The sequence below is a fragment of the Meriones unguiculatus genome, chromosome 1 (genome assembly GCF_030254825.1).
Source record: "Meriones unguiculatus strain TT.TT164.6M chromosome 1, Bangor_MerUng_6.1, whole genome shotgun sequence".
Lineage (NCBI taxonomy): Eukaryota > Metazoa > Chordata > Mammalia > Rodentia > Muridae > Meriones > Meriones unguiculatus.
The window spans coordinates 12194650-12213251 of record NC_083349.1 but is presented as its reverse complement, the minus strand read 5'-3'; the positions used below and the strand labels follow the sequence as shown (position 1 = coordinate 12213251).

Sequence of the window (18602 nt, the reverse complement as noted above, 5' to 3'; positions counted from 1 at the left end):
TCCTATTTCCCTGGATACTCTTATCTCTATTATAGGTCTCATCTCACCAGCTAACTACAGCTCTTTTAGATTATCGGATACCTTGCTAAGTGTCCAGAATCCTGCCCCAGAACATACGTAGACTTAGCAAGAATTTGCAGGAACACAGCAAAGAAACAAGGCAGGATGAGGACAAATACACATGTAGAAAACAGCCTTTAACCAGCTTGCTATTAGTTAATGAACATACTTCCAGGCCCACCCATCCTGAGCCTTATGAGAATGCCTCCAAGGCACAAGAATTTCCTCAGAGATCATCCATGCCAAGCACTGTGTGCAGGTAGAACTCACTGTGGTCTGCATGGAGAAAGACACTTGCCCAATTTCATTTCTGTGACTGCCATAAAATACCCTGACAAAAAGCAGCATAGAGGAGAAAGGTTTTGCTTGACTGACAATTCCAGGTTACATTCCATGACAGTAGAGAAGTCAAAAGTGGAAGGAGCTACAAACAGCTAGTCACATCATATTCATAGTCAAAACCAAAAAGACATGCAGGCCTTGCTTGCTTGCTTGCTTGCTTGCTTCTGACATATAGTTAAGGAACCCCTGCCTAAGGAATGATGCCACCCACAGTGGGCTGGTATTTCCTCATCAATTGAAAATCAAACTATCCCTGCTAGACATGGCCACAGGCTAATTTGTTTTAGATAATTCTCCCCAGGTAACTCTAAGTTGTGTCAAGTTGACAATTAAAGTTATCCATCACAGATACCCATTGCCAAAAAAAGGATATGAAACTGCCAGCCCTGGGTCTCTACATCCTTTCGGCATGGGGATTTCACCAGGGAGGAGGGATACACTCTGGTACGGACAAGGAAAGAAACCATTACCCAAAGTGACCAGTCTGGCTGCGATCAACATGATCATGAGTAAGAATAAGGGTATGGCAGACCCAGTAATGACAAAGCAAGAGGTATGGATGCAAAGCACGACAGCAACAGAGGATCAAGAATATAGCATAAGAAAAGTGGGTGGCAAGAGAGAGAAGCAGGCTTCAAGGGGAAAGAGAAAGACCTACAGCTATAACCATTGATGACATGATACATCCATGCAACTTGTTCATATCAGCTGAGCACAAAATGAGACACTGAGGACCAAGGACTCTCTTATTTGGCAACCTCAATAGAGGGACTTCCTTGTATGCAGCCCAACTGGGTGCTTAGGTTCAAGAGTGCTCACCACACACCTCTCCCACTAAGTTGAACATCCTGAGCCCCAAGGCTAATGAGCGTGAAGCTCTAAATTGTAGACATCAAACCCCTAACTCTGGAACAATATGTTGCAAATGTAAGCATCCATAATGTAGTGTTAAGTATTTTAACATGTAAAAAGTACACGGACAAAATATGAGCACACCACCACCACACCACAAATAGTGAAGCTGGTAAAAGGAGACCAAGAATTGAAAAAAATCAATGAACAACTAAATGACCTACAATTGGTTACTGTTTTGCTGCTGTTGTCTTAAGTGTTTCTACCAAGCTGGGCACTGAACCAGGGCTGCACAGAGGATAAACGCATTACCTAGGACTGATCCCCTGGCCAGGTTTTCCCATAAAAGAAAGGAGAAATTAGAAATAAAAGAAAAAAGGCATACCAAAAATAAAGATGATGTGCTACCCTGGCTGAGTCAAATTATGAATGATTTATTTAATTATCTTTCTTTTCCATAAAATTTCCATGATTTTCCCACAACTGCCAATCACTTTCGCATTATCAAATGTTTTAACAAAAAGGATCATGGCATATTATTTTCAATAAAAGACTAAAACCTGTGGGCTTACAGGTGCATGAATGCCTTTCTCATTTTTAAGATCCAGCTCTGTTGACACAGATGAGCAGAGATTGTTCTAGAAAAAGCCTCAAAATTAAATCTGTGTATGTGGACATGGGAGCTGCATATGAATGGGCAGAATCCCATTACCAAAAGCCAGGCTCTTTTCTCAGGTCTGAGAACAGAGTGCCCTAATAAGAATGGGAACCTGTGGCTGGGGGGTCTCTGTGGGAGTTAGAAGTCTGGGCCAGAAAAGGAGAACATGACCAGATGTTAGGACATTGCCAGTAAAATAAAAATTAAAAAATAAATTAAATTAAATAAAAGTCTACACAGTAAAAGCACAGGATTAAAGGTTTACCCTCAGTCTCAGACAAAGGCCAGAAATAAATATAAGTAGAATCAGAAAGCTGATCTTCAGGAGAATGTAGAAGCTAGAAGGCTAGGTGCTGAGAGCCAACATGAAGGCAGCTGCACTGGGCCTGAGCAGACAGGCAATTGCTGGGCTTATTGCAAACAGCAGAGGTCCCTTTCTAAGACCAAGAGAATAGACATCTTCACAGCCAAACTAGAGACTATGCAACAGCCTAAAAGTACAGGCTCCCAGGGGCCTCTGTAGTACTTCATGTGGGAACTGCATAGCACTAGAGCATGCAGGGTCCTATCAGCCAATCAGACAGCAAAGAGGACGAGGCTCCTCTCTCAAGAATTTAGGTAGCAGCAAGCTGGAGGGGCTAGAGCTTCTCTCAGGCTGGTTGGTTCCCACTAGTCCTGAGCCTGCAAAGTACCAGGGTGAGAAGACACAAGAGGAAAGGGACAAAGATCAGTCCAGATGGGCAACCAGGGTGGCTTCACAGGCAGAAATCCAAGTACTAGGGATGACACAGTGGCCCAGATGTCCTCTGACTTAACTGGCACCTCTGAGGACAGAGAACCATAAGCTCGGCTGTCCTTAATCATATAGCCTGGCTCCAGACAAGTCCAAAGACAGGGCACTGTAACCCAACACAAGACTCCACCAAGCAAATGAAAAAGCATGTTATAAGCATGGAGAGGACACAGCAACATCAGCAAGTACCATGACCACCCATTTGCCCACACTCCATCACCGACAACTTCCCAGAACATTACAACCAAACCAGAAAAGGCTGGGGAAAATCCCAAGTCTAATCTACAGAGCGAAAGAATGTCCGCCTCTGGCTAAATCTCATCTTTGTTCTCACGAATCTAACAGTGCTGTCACAAGAACTTATCAGCAGGATCTCTGCAGTTATCTAATAACCAAAGAACCTGCAGTATCCATGCCTGAAAAAGCAGCTTACATTATCAGGTCATAGATCTCTCTGATGGCTTTGGGGGAAAAAACTAAAACACCTGAGACAAAAACATACAAGCTTTCCCTAAAATTGCCATGCAGGTGAGACCAAAAAAAAAAAAAAAAAAAAGGAAAGTTCTGAGCCATGAAAGGATCACAAGTAACTTGGCTAAACATGCAAATGATGCTATATGCTTGGGAAAACAGGAGTGTTTTAGTGTGTGCTAAAGTACGAGGGGAGGGAAATGCCAAGTTTCCCCAGACCACGCCCACCCTGAACACCTCACCATGGATAATAAAGACACTGGGACAGCCCACTGAAGAGCCCAACAGTCAAACAGAATTCTCCATGTTTAGGGTTGATAGTGGACATTATTCATTTGTCCAAACCCACAGAATAGGGCTGGGATGGTGACTCAATAGATAAACTGCTTGTCATGAGCATGAGGACCTGAGAATCCCAGCATCCATATAAAACTCAGGCATGGTGGTGCATGACTGTAACATGGCCCAAAGAGGGAGAGAAAGGCAAGAAGATCCCTAGGGTTCAATGGATAGATAATGAGTTCCAGGTTCAGTGAGAGGCTTTGTCTCAGAAAGAAGGTGTCAAGCAAGTGACTGAGGAAGACATCTACCTTTGATCTATGACTTGCACATATTCTCTCTCTCTCTCTCTCTCTCTCTCTCTCTCTCTCTCTCTCACACACACACACACACACAACTTGGCAGAACATGCAATACCAACATCAAATCTTCCTGTAAGCTGTGAACTCTAGGGAAGGCCGCAGTCATCACTGAATGCCTGTCATAAGCATAGCATTCACTGGTGGCACAAATGTAGAGGACACTGGGAGCAGGGTAAGGTGTACGGGAACTGTGTATTTTCAGCCCAATTCCTCCAGCACCTACATTTTTTTATTATTAAAATGAAGGTATTTAATTGAGTAAAATTTCAGTGCTGAGCGTCCTGGTAGTCGAGCAAAGTCTGTCTTTGATCACTGATCATACAAAAAAAAAAAAAAAATAACAGCTAGGTATCAAGAGTCAAGAATTCTCCCCACATATGTGTCTTACTTAGCACTGTCAGCTTGAAACGGCCTAGAATCAACTGCACAGGTATTTCAGTTGAATGCTTCCTCTATCAGGTTGCTCTGGGAATATCTATATGGGGTGTCTTGATTCATAACTGAAGTGGGAGGGCACACCAGCCCACTCAGGTGGTCCTGAGCCATATAAGGGGGCTAGCCAAGCATAAGCATGAGCAAGACGGAGGGTAAGCCAGCAAGCAGGTCCTCCATGGTTCTTGTCAGGAGTTCCTGCCTTGACTTCCCAAAACGATAGATTGTGACCTGCAAACGTAAGCCAGATAAACTCTCTCCTTTCTAATTTGCTTTTGATCACACTGTTTTATCCCAGCCACAGGATCGAACTATAACGTGATTCCTAAAGATCAGGGACAGTAAGTGTCAGAAGTTTGGATTTAAGAATTGCCCTGCAACTCTTAACAAAGAAAGAAAACTGCTTCTCTACATTATAAAGAAAGAGAATGACATTGAAAGAGGTCACCTAGTGGGGACTTATCTTTCCTTGACACAGATAACCAGGCTCTCGCTTTCTTGTACAGCTACCAACACCAAGCAGAGATGTGGACAGTAACAAGCCCATGTGCTAGTTGTCCTGTCTCCTCTATTAGATCCTCAGCATGGATCTAGATTGTGCCTGTCCACTACTAAACCATTCCCTGAGTCCAGCAAGCCCCCTAGTGCTGTCTTGTCCACAGTGTAGGAAAGTGATTCAGTGTCTCTCCCAGTAAACACTGGGATCTGCTTTCAAACTAGAGCAGATTCAGTCTGAATCCAAAGCACAGTAGATGCAGCAGGTCGGCTCCGAACAATATAAAATATAACTAATACATTGTTTATTTTTTCTCCAGCAGCAAAGTGCGTTAATCAAAGTGGCCCACTGTACTTCCTCAAAGTGAAAGATCTGAAACTCCCAAAGGAAAACAGGAATGTGGACATTACCAGCCACGCCAAAGGGTCGCCGCAGCCCTGAAGTCAGCTTCCTCGTGTTGCTGTCCCTCAGCTCCATGCGGCCAACTCGGACAATCTGGCAGACAAAACTGATTTTCTCTCTTTTCAGGTCTTTGCTCCCAAGATCCTAAAAATATTAATTTCCATAAATTATTGTAGAGAACCATGATCCAACACAAGTCCAATTGAAAAGGACATAAAACGGATCGAGGGTCTGTTCTCAGACCAGCTAAGAGCATTTTAATGTTATACAGATGAAAAGAAGGAATAAAGTAACAGGAGACACTTAAGCTCAGTGAACTGAAGACATGAGCTAAAGAGACAGGAAGTAATCTATCTCCTAGCGATGATAAGTGAAGACCAAGCTCAGAGACCTCAGCCAAAGGCTCGGTGATACCTTGATTAGCCGGTATCAGAGGCGGCATCCCCACCACCTCCTCCAGACCCCAGTCAGTGCTGAGCAGTCCCTAAAACAATCATCAGAGAAGGACACAATGATAGCCAACATATACCTGCATGGGTACACTCACCGTAAACACAGCACGCAAGTTATGTAACCGGTCAATGTCTTTAGGTAATCCTGAACTTGACCAACGAACTAGGTAGTTTTCACTTGAAAAAAAAAAAAAAAAGAAAAGAAAACACAGGAGCAAATTAATATTTCAAACCTCGATGGGTATACAATGTATCACATAAAGCATCCCAATTAACAGCATGGAAGTCTACTATCCACCTGACTCTGACTTTATAAACATGCAGGCCACAGACAGACTCTTTGCCAAGCAGGCACTGTATGAATAACTTTTCCACTTCCTACAACATGGGTTATCTGTGTAACAGGAGTATTTGCAAATGACAATGCAATGTTTATAATGTGAAAAGCCTCTCTGTCTGTTTAGAATGACAATACATAGCTGTGCATTGAATTTGGAACAATGTATATTTAATTCAGAGCCTTTAAAAAGCCAAGTAAGCCATAAAATACAAGCTGAATCTCTGTCAAAAAGAAAGCACTTATCAGAAGTGAGAGTAAAAATCACCTATGTGTTCTGTTTCCTGCAAATACTACATTTTTAAGTTTTGATAGTTCAAACAAAAACACAGGAGTGTTGATACATAAATACACACACACTTCACACAGTTTAATCATAATATTTTTCATCAGGATAAAGAGAAAGTTATATGTTTTTGTTCAACAGATGTTTATTATGAGTCTTCATATGACAAGAGGAAATACTTGACCTACTGCTGGCCAATTGGCTTAGAGAAACAGCAAAGTGGCAAAAGCCACAGATGACATTCCTAGACCAAAAGTTTGCAAAAAAGCAAAGGTGACACTTGTAGGGTGAATTTGTTTGCTTTCTATCAGTGTGATAAATGGCATGACCAGAGGAACCATGGGAAACCAATCAGGGGAACCAAGATCAGTGTTCAACTGATCTTACAGCTGACAGTCCTTCCTAAAGAGAAGTCAGGGCGGGAACTCAAAACAGGAACTCTGAGTCAGGCACTGAAATGGTGGCCATGGAGACACATTGCTTACTAGCTTGTTCTCTGTACCTTGCTCAGGTTTTTATTTTATTTTATTTTTTTTTTTATGTAACCCAGGACCACCTACCCACAGGTGGCATCATCCACAGTGGGCTGGACCCTCCCACATCAGTTATTATTAATCAAGACAATGCCCCACAGACTTGCCTACAGGACATGATAGAGGGATTTTTCCCAGTTAAAGATCCCTCTTCCCAGATGACTCTAGCTTGTATCAGGTTGACAAAAAAACTAACCAGCACATTTACCACAGCTGAGAGCAACTTCTGCTGCCAGGACATCACCATGCTGGACCTTATCTTCAGACTGTGGGTCAGAATAACACCTCCCCGAGGAAGATGCTTCTTTTCGGGTATTTTGGTCACAGTATTAAGAAAAGTAACTGATAAAGCCTGCAATGGGGAAGTCGCCTACCTGATGAATTTGGACTCCATGGGGTCATACAGAGACATGAGAACTTCAGCATCTTCTCCTATTTTACAAACCACATTTTTGAGGTTAACAAACAAGGCCAGAGATGGAGTAGCTGCGAACTTGGCTTGTCTGTTAATATCCATATTCTGCTTTTGAGACTACAGAGAAAAGCAGAAGATCAATGTGAGCAAGCTGGACAATATAACCAATGCTCTTTTTAGTCCCCTATAGAATAGGGAAACCATTACCAACTGCCACCTCTCAGCCACACTGCTCATACAGTCACTTTGGGACCCTACCACATGCTCTCAAACTACACAGCACCCATCCTGCAGCTGTGTGCTTGCAAGAACACATGTCCGTCTGTCAAACTGGAATGATAGTTCCTGGATTACTGGCTAGCTTTAATTTGGAGTTCGCACTAGAAAGACACTTCCACGCTCTATCTCACTCTGTACTATGTCCCAAGCTCCTGGAATATGGCGGATGCCTGACCAATACTCATTAAATTAACAGGTTATGCTATAGCACTTACTCCATCCCACTCCTTGTCTGAAACACACTGGACACTTGCTTTTTGGTGGTTCGTTTTAGTGTCCGTTCTGGACTCCCTTAACATTTCCTAATACTTAACATAGTTGCTGAGAAATACAATCCCCCACACCCCACACCTCCCACACCCCCATGCTCCCGCCCCACCCCCCACCCGTGCAAAGCACATGCTGAAGAAGCCAGCTCACTTTCTCTTCTTGCAGTCGTTCCTCCACTTGTTTGGAAGCTACTTCATGCGCTCGGAAGAGGCTAATGGTGCTGGTCAGCTCTGGATCCAAAATGTTCCCATCTTCATCCCTCACCACCAGGTCCAAATCAAGAATTCTAGAGCACCAAGAATTCAGAGCATGGAGAACATGAACCATGGGAGTGAATTGCCTAGCACAGTGTCAGCCCCAGCCCGAGAGGATGAAAATGCCTCAGACACTGAGACTCATCCACAAATATCAGGGAATGTCGTTCTGTGGCGCTGCTTTCGGTACGTCAAAATGGGTCACACTGTGAGGAAGAAAGTTACTCAGTGCTACCTGCATTTCGATAAAGTCTTCACCTTCTGATGGGAACTTTTAGATCTTCAAAATGTGTATGACTAGTGACTGTGGAAGGTGTGGACAATTAGAGCTCACGACTGCACTTGGCACATGCATACTATCCGTAGGTACATGATAGCAGAAAGGCAGCACTGTCTCCATAACATGTTTCACTAACAAGACTAAGCTTACCAGATCTGACCAACTCACCCCAGCCTTGACCCTGCTCTCAGAGTCAATACTGTGGGTCAGCACTGTGTGAGTGAGTGCGGTGATTGTTGTGCGCCAATGATATGTGGGTGGTGTGGGCGAGCTCCTGGAGGCTCAGCCACAAGGCCCTAACAGGTCACACTGGTGAGGCCCCCTCAAGGAAGATACAGATCAGGCACTTTGCCAGCCTACCATGGGTATCATCTGATGTCATTGTTCTCCCCATAAGTTCACCATCATATGAGGTGGCCTGTTGCTGCATCCACAATCATTGTAGATGGAGTCTACATCAGTCTCCACAATCAATGGTTCGGTCTCCACAAACAGCTCGTTCTGTTGAGGAGTGTTGGATTCACCATAACAAGGTTAGAGACTAGTCCCACGGGATGGCAAAGGGTCTAAAAAAGGGGCTGGATAACCCCCCTCTGAAATCAAGAAGTGTCTACATCTCTAGGTATGTCTGGATGTACATGCGGATCTCCGTGGGTAAGTGTGACTATGGACCTGTCTGGGAGTATCTGGATGTGGTATGGTTTGTCTCTGTGTGTTTTACAGAGCTATCTTTGTAGAGAAAGAGTCCATGACCTTGGTCACATTTACCACAGTTCCTTGGACACTCCCTGACCTGGCCCCCATCTATATAAAAGGAAAAAGCAAGAATACATAAATGATAATGATGATAGCAACCAACTGCTCCCTGAGAAACTGGACCATCCTAAAATCAAATATGCTATGCTTTTATTTTATTATTATTATTATTATTATTATTATTATTATTATTTCATTTCCTAAAGGAGGGTGTAGGAAAATATATAGAATGCATGAGCTGTGGAGGAATTCTGGCCTGCAGTCCTCAGGCAAACCTATCTTAATAAGGTTGTATTTTCTATCAAAGCAGTAAATTACATTTGAAAACACTTTCTGTCTTAACAAGATTGTTCCATGGTGTAATGTACTTAGGTTGTTTCCTGCAGCTGGATTAAGCAGGTGGTCTCTGAACCCAACTTCAAAACCAGGCTCCTCCAACAGAAAATGAAATCAGAGGTTTGCTTTTGTAAGCACGGGGTCTTGTAATGGCTTTCATTGAAGCAGACTCTAATATCCTATACCTGGAATCTCTGGCCTTGGAGCAGAAAAATTAATAAATAATCACCTTTGCTCATGGCATTTTAGCCCAATGCCACCACCATTTACCATAGCCTGTCACGTCAACCAGTCTACAGCGGTCACTGAAATCAATACAGAGCTGGTTCTGTTGAAACGTGTGCCTCACCATAACAAGGTTAGAGACTAGGCTCAGGGGATGGACACCTCCTCCTGAAATCGAAGTATGTGCATGTGTCTGCAGCTTTTGAAAGCAGGTAGTCTTGGTAATGGGTTTCATCGAAGCAGTCTCTAATATCCTATACCTGGAATCTCTTGGCCATGGAAGCCAAAGTAAATAAATAAAGTCACACACAATGGGACTTTAGGAAATATTCATACATGAGAAAGGAGGGATTACCAGGAAACAAGTATGCAATAATTCAATTACAGAAAGGCCCTATGACTCATCTAAGGAGCCTCTGAGCTGATGGGCAGGAAAGCCTTGCTCTCACCTCCACGTTCTCAGGTGTGAAAATGGGGAAGGCGGTGGACTATACCTTAAGTTTCCCACCACCCGAACAGCAGGCTGAATGAACTCTCTACCTCACACCAGACAGCAGAGCTTGGAACCTGGAGAGTTGGACCCCAGGTTCAAAATAGTGAAACCTCCTCGAGTGATTCTGAGGTAAAAAAGGCATCAGGGAAGTGCAGGACCAAGTCATTTTTCAGGCTTCTTGCAGCTCTGACAACTTGTGAACAAGCAAACAGGAACCAGGTGGGAGAGGCCATGACCTAACTCTGGCTACTGATAGGGCAGAACTAGGACCAAAACAGTCATGTTCCTGGCAGCTAACACCAGCAAGTGCTCTCTTCAGAAGTAAGCACGCCCTCCCTCAAGACATTCAAGTAAACCAGGGTGGACACTTCCCATACATGGAAGACAGTGTGTAGTTCATCTCATTTTCAGCTTAAGAGAGTTGTGCTTCTGTCTGTTAGATCAGGCATGTCAACTCTAGGGACAAATTTCATGGTGACATCTAACATCTAGTCTGACATTTAGACCAAGGGAGCCACAGGAAATAATCCAGGGCTCACCACTGCCCATCAAACGCGATGTCAAATGCTGTGTGTGGAAAGTAAAAGTGCACTGAAGGTCATAACTGGGGTGGAAAAAAAACAGTGAAAATGACAGGCTACCCCATCCCAGCTTCACAATTCCACCATTTATACAACAAAGACCACAAAAGGCTTCAAGGGTAATTGGATAAACTAGATTAGAATGTAAGCCACTCCATTTTTGTGGTATTAGAAATTTAGCTTTATGATATGTAATTGAGACATCCTCCTGGCGTAGGGTTGTGCTATTATATTAGACAATTTAAGCATGAAATCATCTTTTAAATAAACAAACCTGTTTCCATAATCAATTTTAGCTGTGACCTTCTTCTTCAGCTCTTTGAGCTCATCCTGGGGCAGAGTTCCAGAAAGAATCTGCGAGCGCCACTCAATAAGGTCATAGATCATGCGTCGTACACTCCGAAACATCTCCCTATTATCTTGCTGTACAGGGAGGGAAAAAAGGCAACTGTAAGAGTTCTGATTTAAAGAAGAAAAAAACAAAAACAAAAACAAAACAGCACAGTGGAGATTAAATCAAATGGATGGTTCTTCAAATAAAAAGGTAGGATACGCACTGCTCCCTGGGATTCAGTGACTGTCAAATGAAAAGCAGATTATCATGTCAAACAGAGCACATTATATAGGATTTGGTTCCTATGAGACGCTGCATAAATAAGAAGCGGCCCACCTGCCCAAACTGAATCCCACATTCCCAAGCGTAGAATGCACAGAAAGAGCAGGACCTTGGGACTCGGCATGGCCCAGACTCCCAGCATCACACTGTGCACGGCCAATGCTGGAAAGTGTCTCCATCCATCCAAGGATAGCTATGGATGTGCTCTACCACAAAACTAGAAACTCACAACATTAGGAGAATCTTTCTTCTAACTTCACTGCTCCATTGTGGATCCTGAACTTCCTAGTTAACAAAGACTCACATGTCAACATGCCTGGAAGCACCGACTGTCCTCCTCTCCATGACAGTTCTGCCTCATTGCTCACCTGGAAATAGTCTTCAAAAGGCCCTGTGCTGGGCCCCAAGACCATGGTGCCAGCTGACACATAAGCCATCCTGAGCTAGCCTTCCCTGATACACTGTGACCCTCACAACATACAGTGACAGCAAATGTCTATCCATGAGGATTCTTTATTGTTTCTATATCAAAAGAAAACTAAAACATAAGAGCCCGAACTGACCCTGCTCACCTTTTGTGTATTGGATTTGTGGTACCAAAAAAAAAAAAAAAAAAAACAAAACAAACAAAAAAAAAAAAAACGGTTTGACTCTGTTGGTGTAACTCATCAAGGAGACTAGGGTTGTCTATAATGTTCTGCCTCTGAAAATCCACGCAGGACTTAGTTATAGTTTAAGCACCATGATCCCTTGCAAAATTAAAACATTTTAAAAATGAGCTCCACTCTACATTACCTGAGCCACTCCGTCACTATCTCCTATTTGAAAACCATCTGAAACTCTTCTCTCTAGAGAACTTCTAAGTTCTCTCTAGAGGAACTTCTAAGTTCCTAAACCAGCCCTACTACCTACACAACTCATAGCACTCTGACAAGTTATTTTATATTCCATGAGCTGTATCATTATATTATACTGTTTGTATAAGTATGTGTTTGAGAGGTGTGTGTGTGTGTATGAGAGAGAGAAGAGAGACATGTGTGCACAGAAGCTGCCAGAGCACATCTGATCCCCTGGAGTTGTAGTCATGAACTTCCTGACATGAATGTTGGGAATCAAATTCTGGACCTCCAGAAAAACAGAAAGTGCTCTTAACTGCTGAGCCATCTCTCCAAGTTGTCTTTATAATATCGCCTTAATTCTATTTCCTGCCTTTCTTTTTCTTCTTTCCCATGTTTGTATTTGTTGTTGTTGTTTTGTAACAGGGTCTCATGTACTCTAGGCTAGCCTTATCCTTAAACAATTTTTTTTCAATCATTCAGCAAAGATTTATTGAGACCTGACAATGTGCCAAGAACTAGGGAAGGTGGAAGACAGCAGAAACTCAAGACAGAAATTCTTAATCTCCTTTGCCTCCAAGTTCTGAGTGCACGTCACCATGCCAGGCTCCTAATTTTGATTTTATTTTTTTAATGAAATCTAAAAGTTAAAACATGTTTCTTTTTGTCTTACTAACCCACATTGCCCATCTCTCTAACAGCATATAAAAAAAAATACATACTTTTTTGTGGACAGGCCTATAACCAGAGAACTGAAAGAATGCATCTAAACATTCGAAAGCACCTTTGACTTGGCTTTGTACAAAGCCAACAGCACAAATCCATCAGAGGTGAATTTGCCATTTGTAGAGGGAACCAGGTGACGGTTAAGAATGGTGACTCCCTGACAGGGAGAGTGATGCTGTCCACATACCGTATTAGTCCATGGCAACCCCTGTTTGTTGTGTTATCGTATTTTTGTTTAGAAATTGCTAAGTTGAACATGAAACACCGACTATGAAATTGCTCAGATTTACACAAAACATTCATGGCTAACTTCAAGCTTTTAGGTTTGCGAGTACGTTTGATGAACAATTACCGCAAGTGCTTATTACCGCGCATTTATAGGAAACCACTGTATAATCAAAAACAAGCCTGCCCGGCGAACAGCTGTGGAGACTTTAGGAAGTTTTCTATGTTCCCAAGAAATTAACGCACTGACTTCCTTCCAGGGCCCTTGCTCGGTGATAATAACATTAGCATATGAGAAATCAACACTGAATAGAAATACAGGCTTAACAAAAGGTAATCTGCTGCAAATATGGATTTATGTGCAAATAATGCCCCCAGGGAGAACAAAATGGAAGATATCAGAGCTCCAACATCTCTGCATTCATAAGAACTGGACAACTGCTCATAGAGTCAAAATATGAAATGTTCCCTGCCCTACCTCGGACACAATACCTGGAGACTATCATGTTCCTCAGACCATAAAACCCATCACTTACAGATAGTCAGTGACAAAAATAAAATAGATAATTAGTAATAACCCCTACCAAGCTCTCAAAACTAAGTTACTTCTGTGAAAAAAAAAAATAGATTTTAATTTTCATGACCAAAATATACACTCAGAGGTGAGCACACTGCCTGGTCCCCTCCTTCAAAGACCCTACATCAGCCTCATTCCCTTTGACCAACACAAAGCAAGGGGGATCCAAGGCCATCTTCCATTTTAGTTCAGCTTACCCAATACAAGTGAGCAAGCTACATCCCAACACAACAAAGGTCAAAGGCCACAGGGCACCCAACATTAGCCAGAACAATGATCACATTGCTTGCTCTGTCCTTGAGAAGCAGGACCCTGTCTCAGAGGCTCTCTTCTCTAGGTGCCCAGGAAGGACAAAGTTTATGTTGGCACAAGGACCAGAAACACAAGTCTCTATTCTTGAGCTGTAACTGAGCATCCCACTTTCTTACCACATAGAGTTGCCTCCAGATGGTGGACCACTCTCGCAGCGTTGTGGTGACTTCCTGTATGAGGGGGAGGTCCCCAGGGATGACAGTTTCATGTTGCCTGGAATGAAAGAAGAAGGTAGCTGACTCTGTGGCTTTGTTGTGAGCTGCATGTGAATGAGTCCCTATGGGGGCTACAGCTCAATGGTTCAGCAAATGGAGAAAACACACAAATACAATGATGTCCACACACACGAGAATACACATACCTACAGATGACAAGTTCTTCGTAGAGAGCATGGGGATGTCCACACCTTACCCTGCCTGTAAGCCATGCATCTCACGTGGCGGGGTAAAATGAAGAAGAGAAAGACTAGCCACTGACAGTCTTCAGAACGCCAAGGGTGGGTACAGGAAACTGTATTCACTGTGTACTCACCCATCTCAGAGTGACAGAAACACACCCAGCCGGTGTGTGCCATTAAAAGGCACAGGTCTGAGTTAAGATAACTTTCACATTCCTATCAGGTACAAAACTTATTGTGTCCATGAGGACTCTATCCAGTCCCACCCACGACTACCCACCCACCTTTTCTTTCTATCCCAAAAGATTTAGCCCTTGACTTGGCTTTAACTCTTCATCAACATATGCGTTACTTTATGGTTTTAATTTCCCCAGTTTTTAAAATCAAATCATTCATATTTGGCGGAGGTCAGAAAGGCACAGATAACAATGCCTGCTTTACTAGCTGTGGGCAAGACCATGAGATGAAGGGAAAGATTCCCACCTCAGTTAAGTAATGAGGGAGTCACACGGCCAGGAAGGCAGAGGAGCAGGATGGTACAACCCTAACCACACCTGCCCATCCACCTTGAAAGCATAGGATGAAGGGAAAGAGTTGTGGCTGGGTGTGCCTCAGTGACTGTGAAGGACACATGCTGGAGAAAGGATGAAACATTAAACAAAAGAACGAATCCACGCGTTGTACTGTCCAGCATGGTGACTGGTGTGACTCACAACATCTATACACTTGAACATGACTAGAAGCCTGGACTTGAAGTGCTCTCACCACAGATGAGTAGGACCAGAAGGCAGCCTCTCCTGAGAACTGGTGTGAACTAGCTCCACCTGCCACTCTGCAATGCATGTGTGCTTCAGAGTACCACATTAGACACCAGCAATACATACCATTTTTATTTATCAATTTGAAATAATTCTTCAAAGGGTAAACAGGGGTAGAGCAGGCACTGAGGCAGCAACAGAAACCTTGGTTTTCCAGGGAGGGAGAAGGGACTGGGGGATAGAGTTGAGAAAGAAGGACATGCAGCCAATGTAGCACTACATAAACTCCTGACCCTTCTGCCGAGGCTCAAGACCCTGCTCTTGCTGTGTATACTATGCTTAGCCAAGGCCTACAGGGGGCTTCAGAGAAAACAGTGGACAATAGCAGCCATTGCTGCAGGCAATACAGCAGGGGGGAGGAGACAAAATGGGAACGACTTTGCTATGACAAAATGTAAAAAGCACATTCTCAAAGCCACCAGCATGAAAGAAGAATGAAGGAAGTGATGGCAGCCACCGCTGAGAAAAAGATGAAAAAGAATAGGTAACAGAGAGAGAGAGAGAGAGAGAGAGAGAGAGAGAGAGAGAGAGAGAGAGATAATGGGGGAGATAAAGTATAAATGAATATAATAGGATATTAAACCAAAAAATAGAGAGGTAGAATGAGGTGAAGTTGTGGCCAAGTCAGTACTAGACAAGAGGAAAGACCAGCAGAGAAGAGGGCAGATGGCTGCAGCACCCAGAAGAAACGAAGAGGTAGTGGTCACCTGCCAGGTCCTTGGGCAGAGGAACCTCACAAAAAGGAAGAGCTGGGCAGCCAGGTGAGTGGGAGCAAAGGTCAGAGCCCGCAGTGTGGGGGACAACATCGGACAGCCAAAAGCATAATCAGGACACCTGTGCACCACTCAGCTCACATTCTACTCTTTGTGGTCGCCACACCAGAAGACCAACAGGCCTTGCCTGCCTGCTGCCAGGTTCGGGAAATTCCATATTCTCATAATAATATGCTGCTGAGTATGCATGGGTGTAAGTGGAACTCACACACAAACACACACACACACACACACACACACACACACACATCCCTATTCACACACTTCAAAAAGCTTTGGAAAAATTATTACCCCTATACAAGCCAACTTATATAAGGATTTTAACCCTGGCAGATAGATACACATTAAATGCACACTTAAAATTAGTCCCGTCATAAGGCAAAACTTTCTCAACTTTCTTTATCTTCATTTTTAGAATTTTGCATACAAAACATTTTATCTGTCTGAACAAATGCCATCTGCAGGTCAGCACTATCCATGCCTCTAAATCATTCCCTTTACTCTAATTATGCACTGGGGAAGTGCAGGAACCCGAGCCATCCTTTTCATATGTTAAAAGTACAGTGCTCGGAAAGGCAATTTTGTAATCAGCCAAAGAGATGTCATTATGCGGTAATCATATGATTAGTAATTTTATAATTTACATATTTAACCGAGTGTGAAGATGAAGCAGAGACCAAAAAAGAAAACATTTGAATGTTGTCTCCTCCAGTTCACACCTGGCACGCGTTCCTGTGCTATGAATGTCCTTTTCAGGACCTTACACCTGACTCTGATGACCTCCAGGAGTTATACATCTCAATTAGCTGACACACACATTCACAGAGGTGAATTTACATGCAACAACTGCTCATTCGCCCTCAACTCTGTATTACACCGAGTTATGATTTCCAAAGAGGAGGAGAAGACTCAGAAAAGACTCAGCTAAGGGCCTAGGGTAGTCACTGTCACAGACAAGGCCCACACTTCCCCAAATGAACCTCAGCTCAAAGAGATAACCACAGCTAAGGCACTGACCGTGGCCACTTTGATGGGTCAATGCAATGACCAACATGACTGAGTCACAAGTCCCTTTATTCTCTTTAACCATCATGGTCAAACACAGCTATTATCTTTTATAATGAGTTGGTTTTACTATCTTTAACTTTGTATATATGTGTGTATCTGTACTTGAGTCCAAGGGCCCTTTCTGGAGTTACAGGTAATTGTGAGCCACCATACACGCTACCGGAAGCCAACTCAAGTCCTCTGCAAAAATAGTACATGCTCTTAACCAGTGATCCAACTCTGCAGCCCCACTGTTACTACCTTAACCCGAATCTTGCCCTACCACATACTTGGCAGTAATGTCACATGTAATCATTCAATTCTTCACTTAAATATCAAGAAAAGACTCACCCTTTTCCTTCAACAATGGCTTCTTTAAGATGAATATATGAAGCAGGAAATATACCCTTTGAGGAAGAGAAAAAAAGAGTTTTTATTACCAGTGTGAATACTGATTGCAAATCAAACAATAGCCCCCAAAAGTGAGGGTATAAGGGGTTGTATCACCACTAATTTTGCAAGTGTAAGCATCACATACAACATGAGGCACAAAAGAGAATATCCCAATCAGCTTGTATTTCAGACTGTGCAGATGTGTTAGCAGAAAACAGACACAACGTGTTTGCAAAGTGACAACCTCACAAAGGCCCAGGAAAATCTTCCTCCACAGGGTGCCCCTCCTCTCCACTGCTGACCTTGACTAGTGGAACACCCACTAGTCTGACGCCAGAAACCAATTCTGATGATGGGCTCTTGACAGATGTCCCCTTACAAACTGACAAGACAGCTATCAAAAGTTGGTTTAAACCACTGTCACTTGTCCACTGACCACTGAAGGACAGCCCTGGGGCCTTCCTCATCAGGCTCCACACCGAGTGGACAATGCCCCCCCCCCCGCAAAAAAAAAACAAACAAACAATCTGCGGAGGTGCTGAGGACACATATGAGCTCTGTCTCTACACTTTTACACTTCATGTGCAGTGCAAACATGTGTTTGCAAAAACATGTGGCCCAGCAGATCCCTGCTTAAAGGAGCCGGTCTCTTGAGAAAAAAATCCAGCATCAGACATTGTTTGTGAAGTGCCAGAGGGAGTTTATTAAGAGCGCTTTCATGGGATCTAGGGCGGCACAAACCAGAGACTCCCAGAGGTTTAGGCAGCACAAGCCGGAGACTACTGGTGAACCTAGCAGAAATTGAGTTAGTACCCTAATGCTTCAAGGTAACCTACTGTGAGAAAAGAAGTTTCTGATTAAAGACAACTGCCAAGATGGGACATCCAGGAAGCAAATGGCAAACAACGCTTGGAAGGGAGCAGGACTCAGAGAGGGCTAAACATGGCCAGGAGGTACTGCTGATCTCTGCCTGTCCGATCCACCAGCAAAGTGAACAGATTTCACACAAAGAAATACTATTACACCTAGGGAAGGGGCAAGCAGGAAGTCCAGGCTGAGCAACCAATAGGTCCAGGTTGTTTAATCCAGGACCTGGAGAAGCTGGCAGGTGCACATAGAATGTGTATTTTCTCTGCAGTGTGTGGGTTTGGAAGGGGGTAAGAAAACACACAAGAGACTCTAGCCCTGCCATGTCCACTGACAGAAATCTTGCCACTTTAGTGCTCAATATCATGAAG

At 43.5% G+C, this 18602-nt stretch overlaps 1 protein-coding gene across 2 annotated transcripts in view; it reads right to left on the bottom strand.

Annotated features, from left to right (window-relative positions):
• The window catches only part of Dock1 (dedicator of cytokinesis 1), a 494434-nt gene that overhangs the window by 414858 nt on the left and 60974 nt on the right, over positions 1–18602 (bottom strand). For both annotated transcript variants that reach the window (XM_060381413.1, XM_060381416.1), the window contains exons 4-10: positions 17323–17378; positions 14053–14149; positions 10919–11067; positions 7870–8005; positions 7130–7287; positions 5695–5776; positions 5156–5291 (exon numbers count right to left, since the gene is read on the bottom strand). In XM_060381413.1, coding sequence (XP_060237396.1) covers positions 5156–5291; positions 5695–5776; positions 7130–7287; positions 7870–8005; positions 10919–11067; positions 14053–14149; positions 17323–17378 — 814 coding nt within the window. The remainder of the gene's footprint in view (positions 1–5155; positions 5292–5694; positions 5777–7129; positions 7288–7869; positions 8006–10918; positions 11068–14052; positions 14150–17322; positions 17379–18602) is intronic.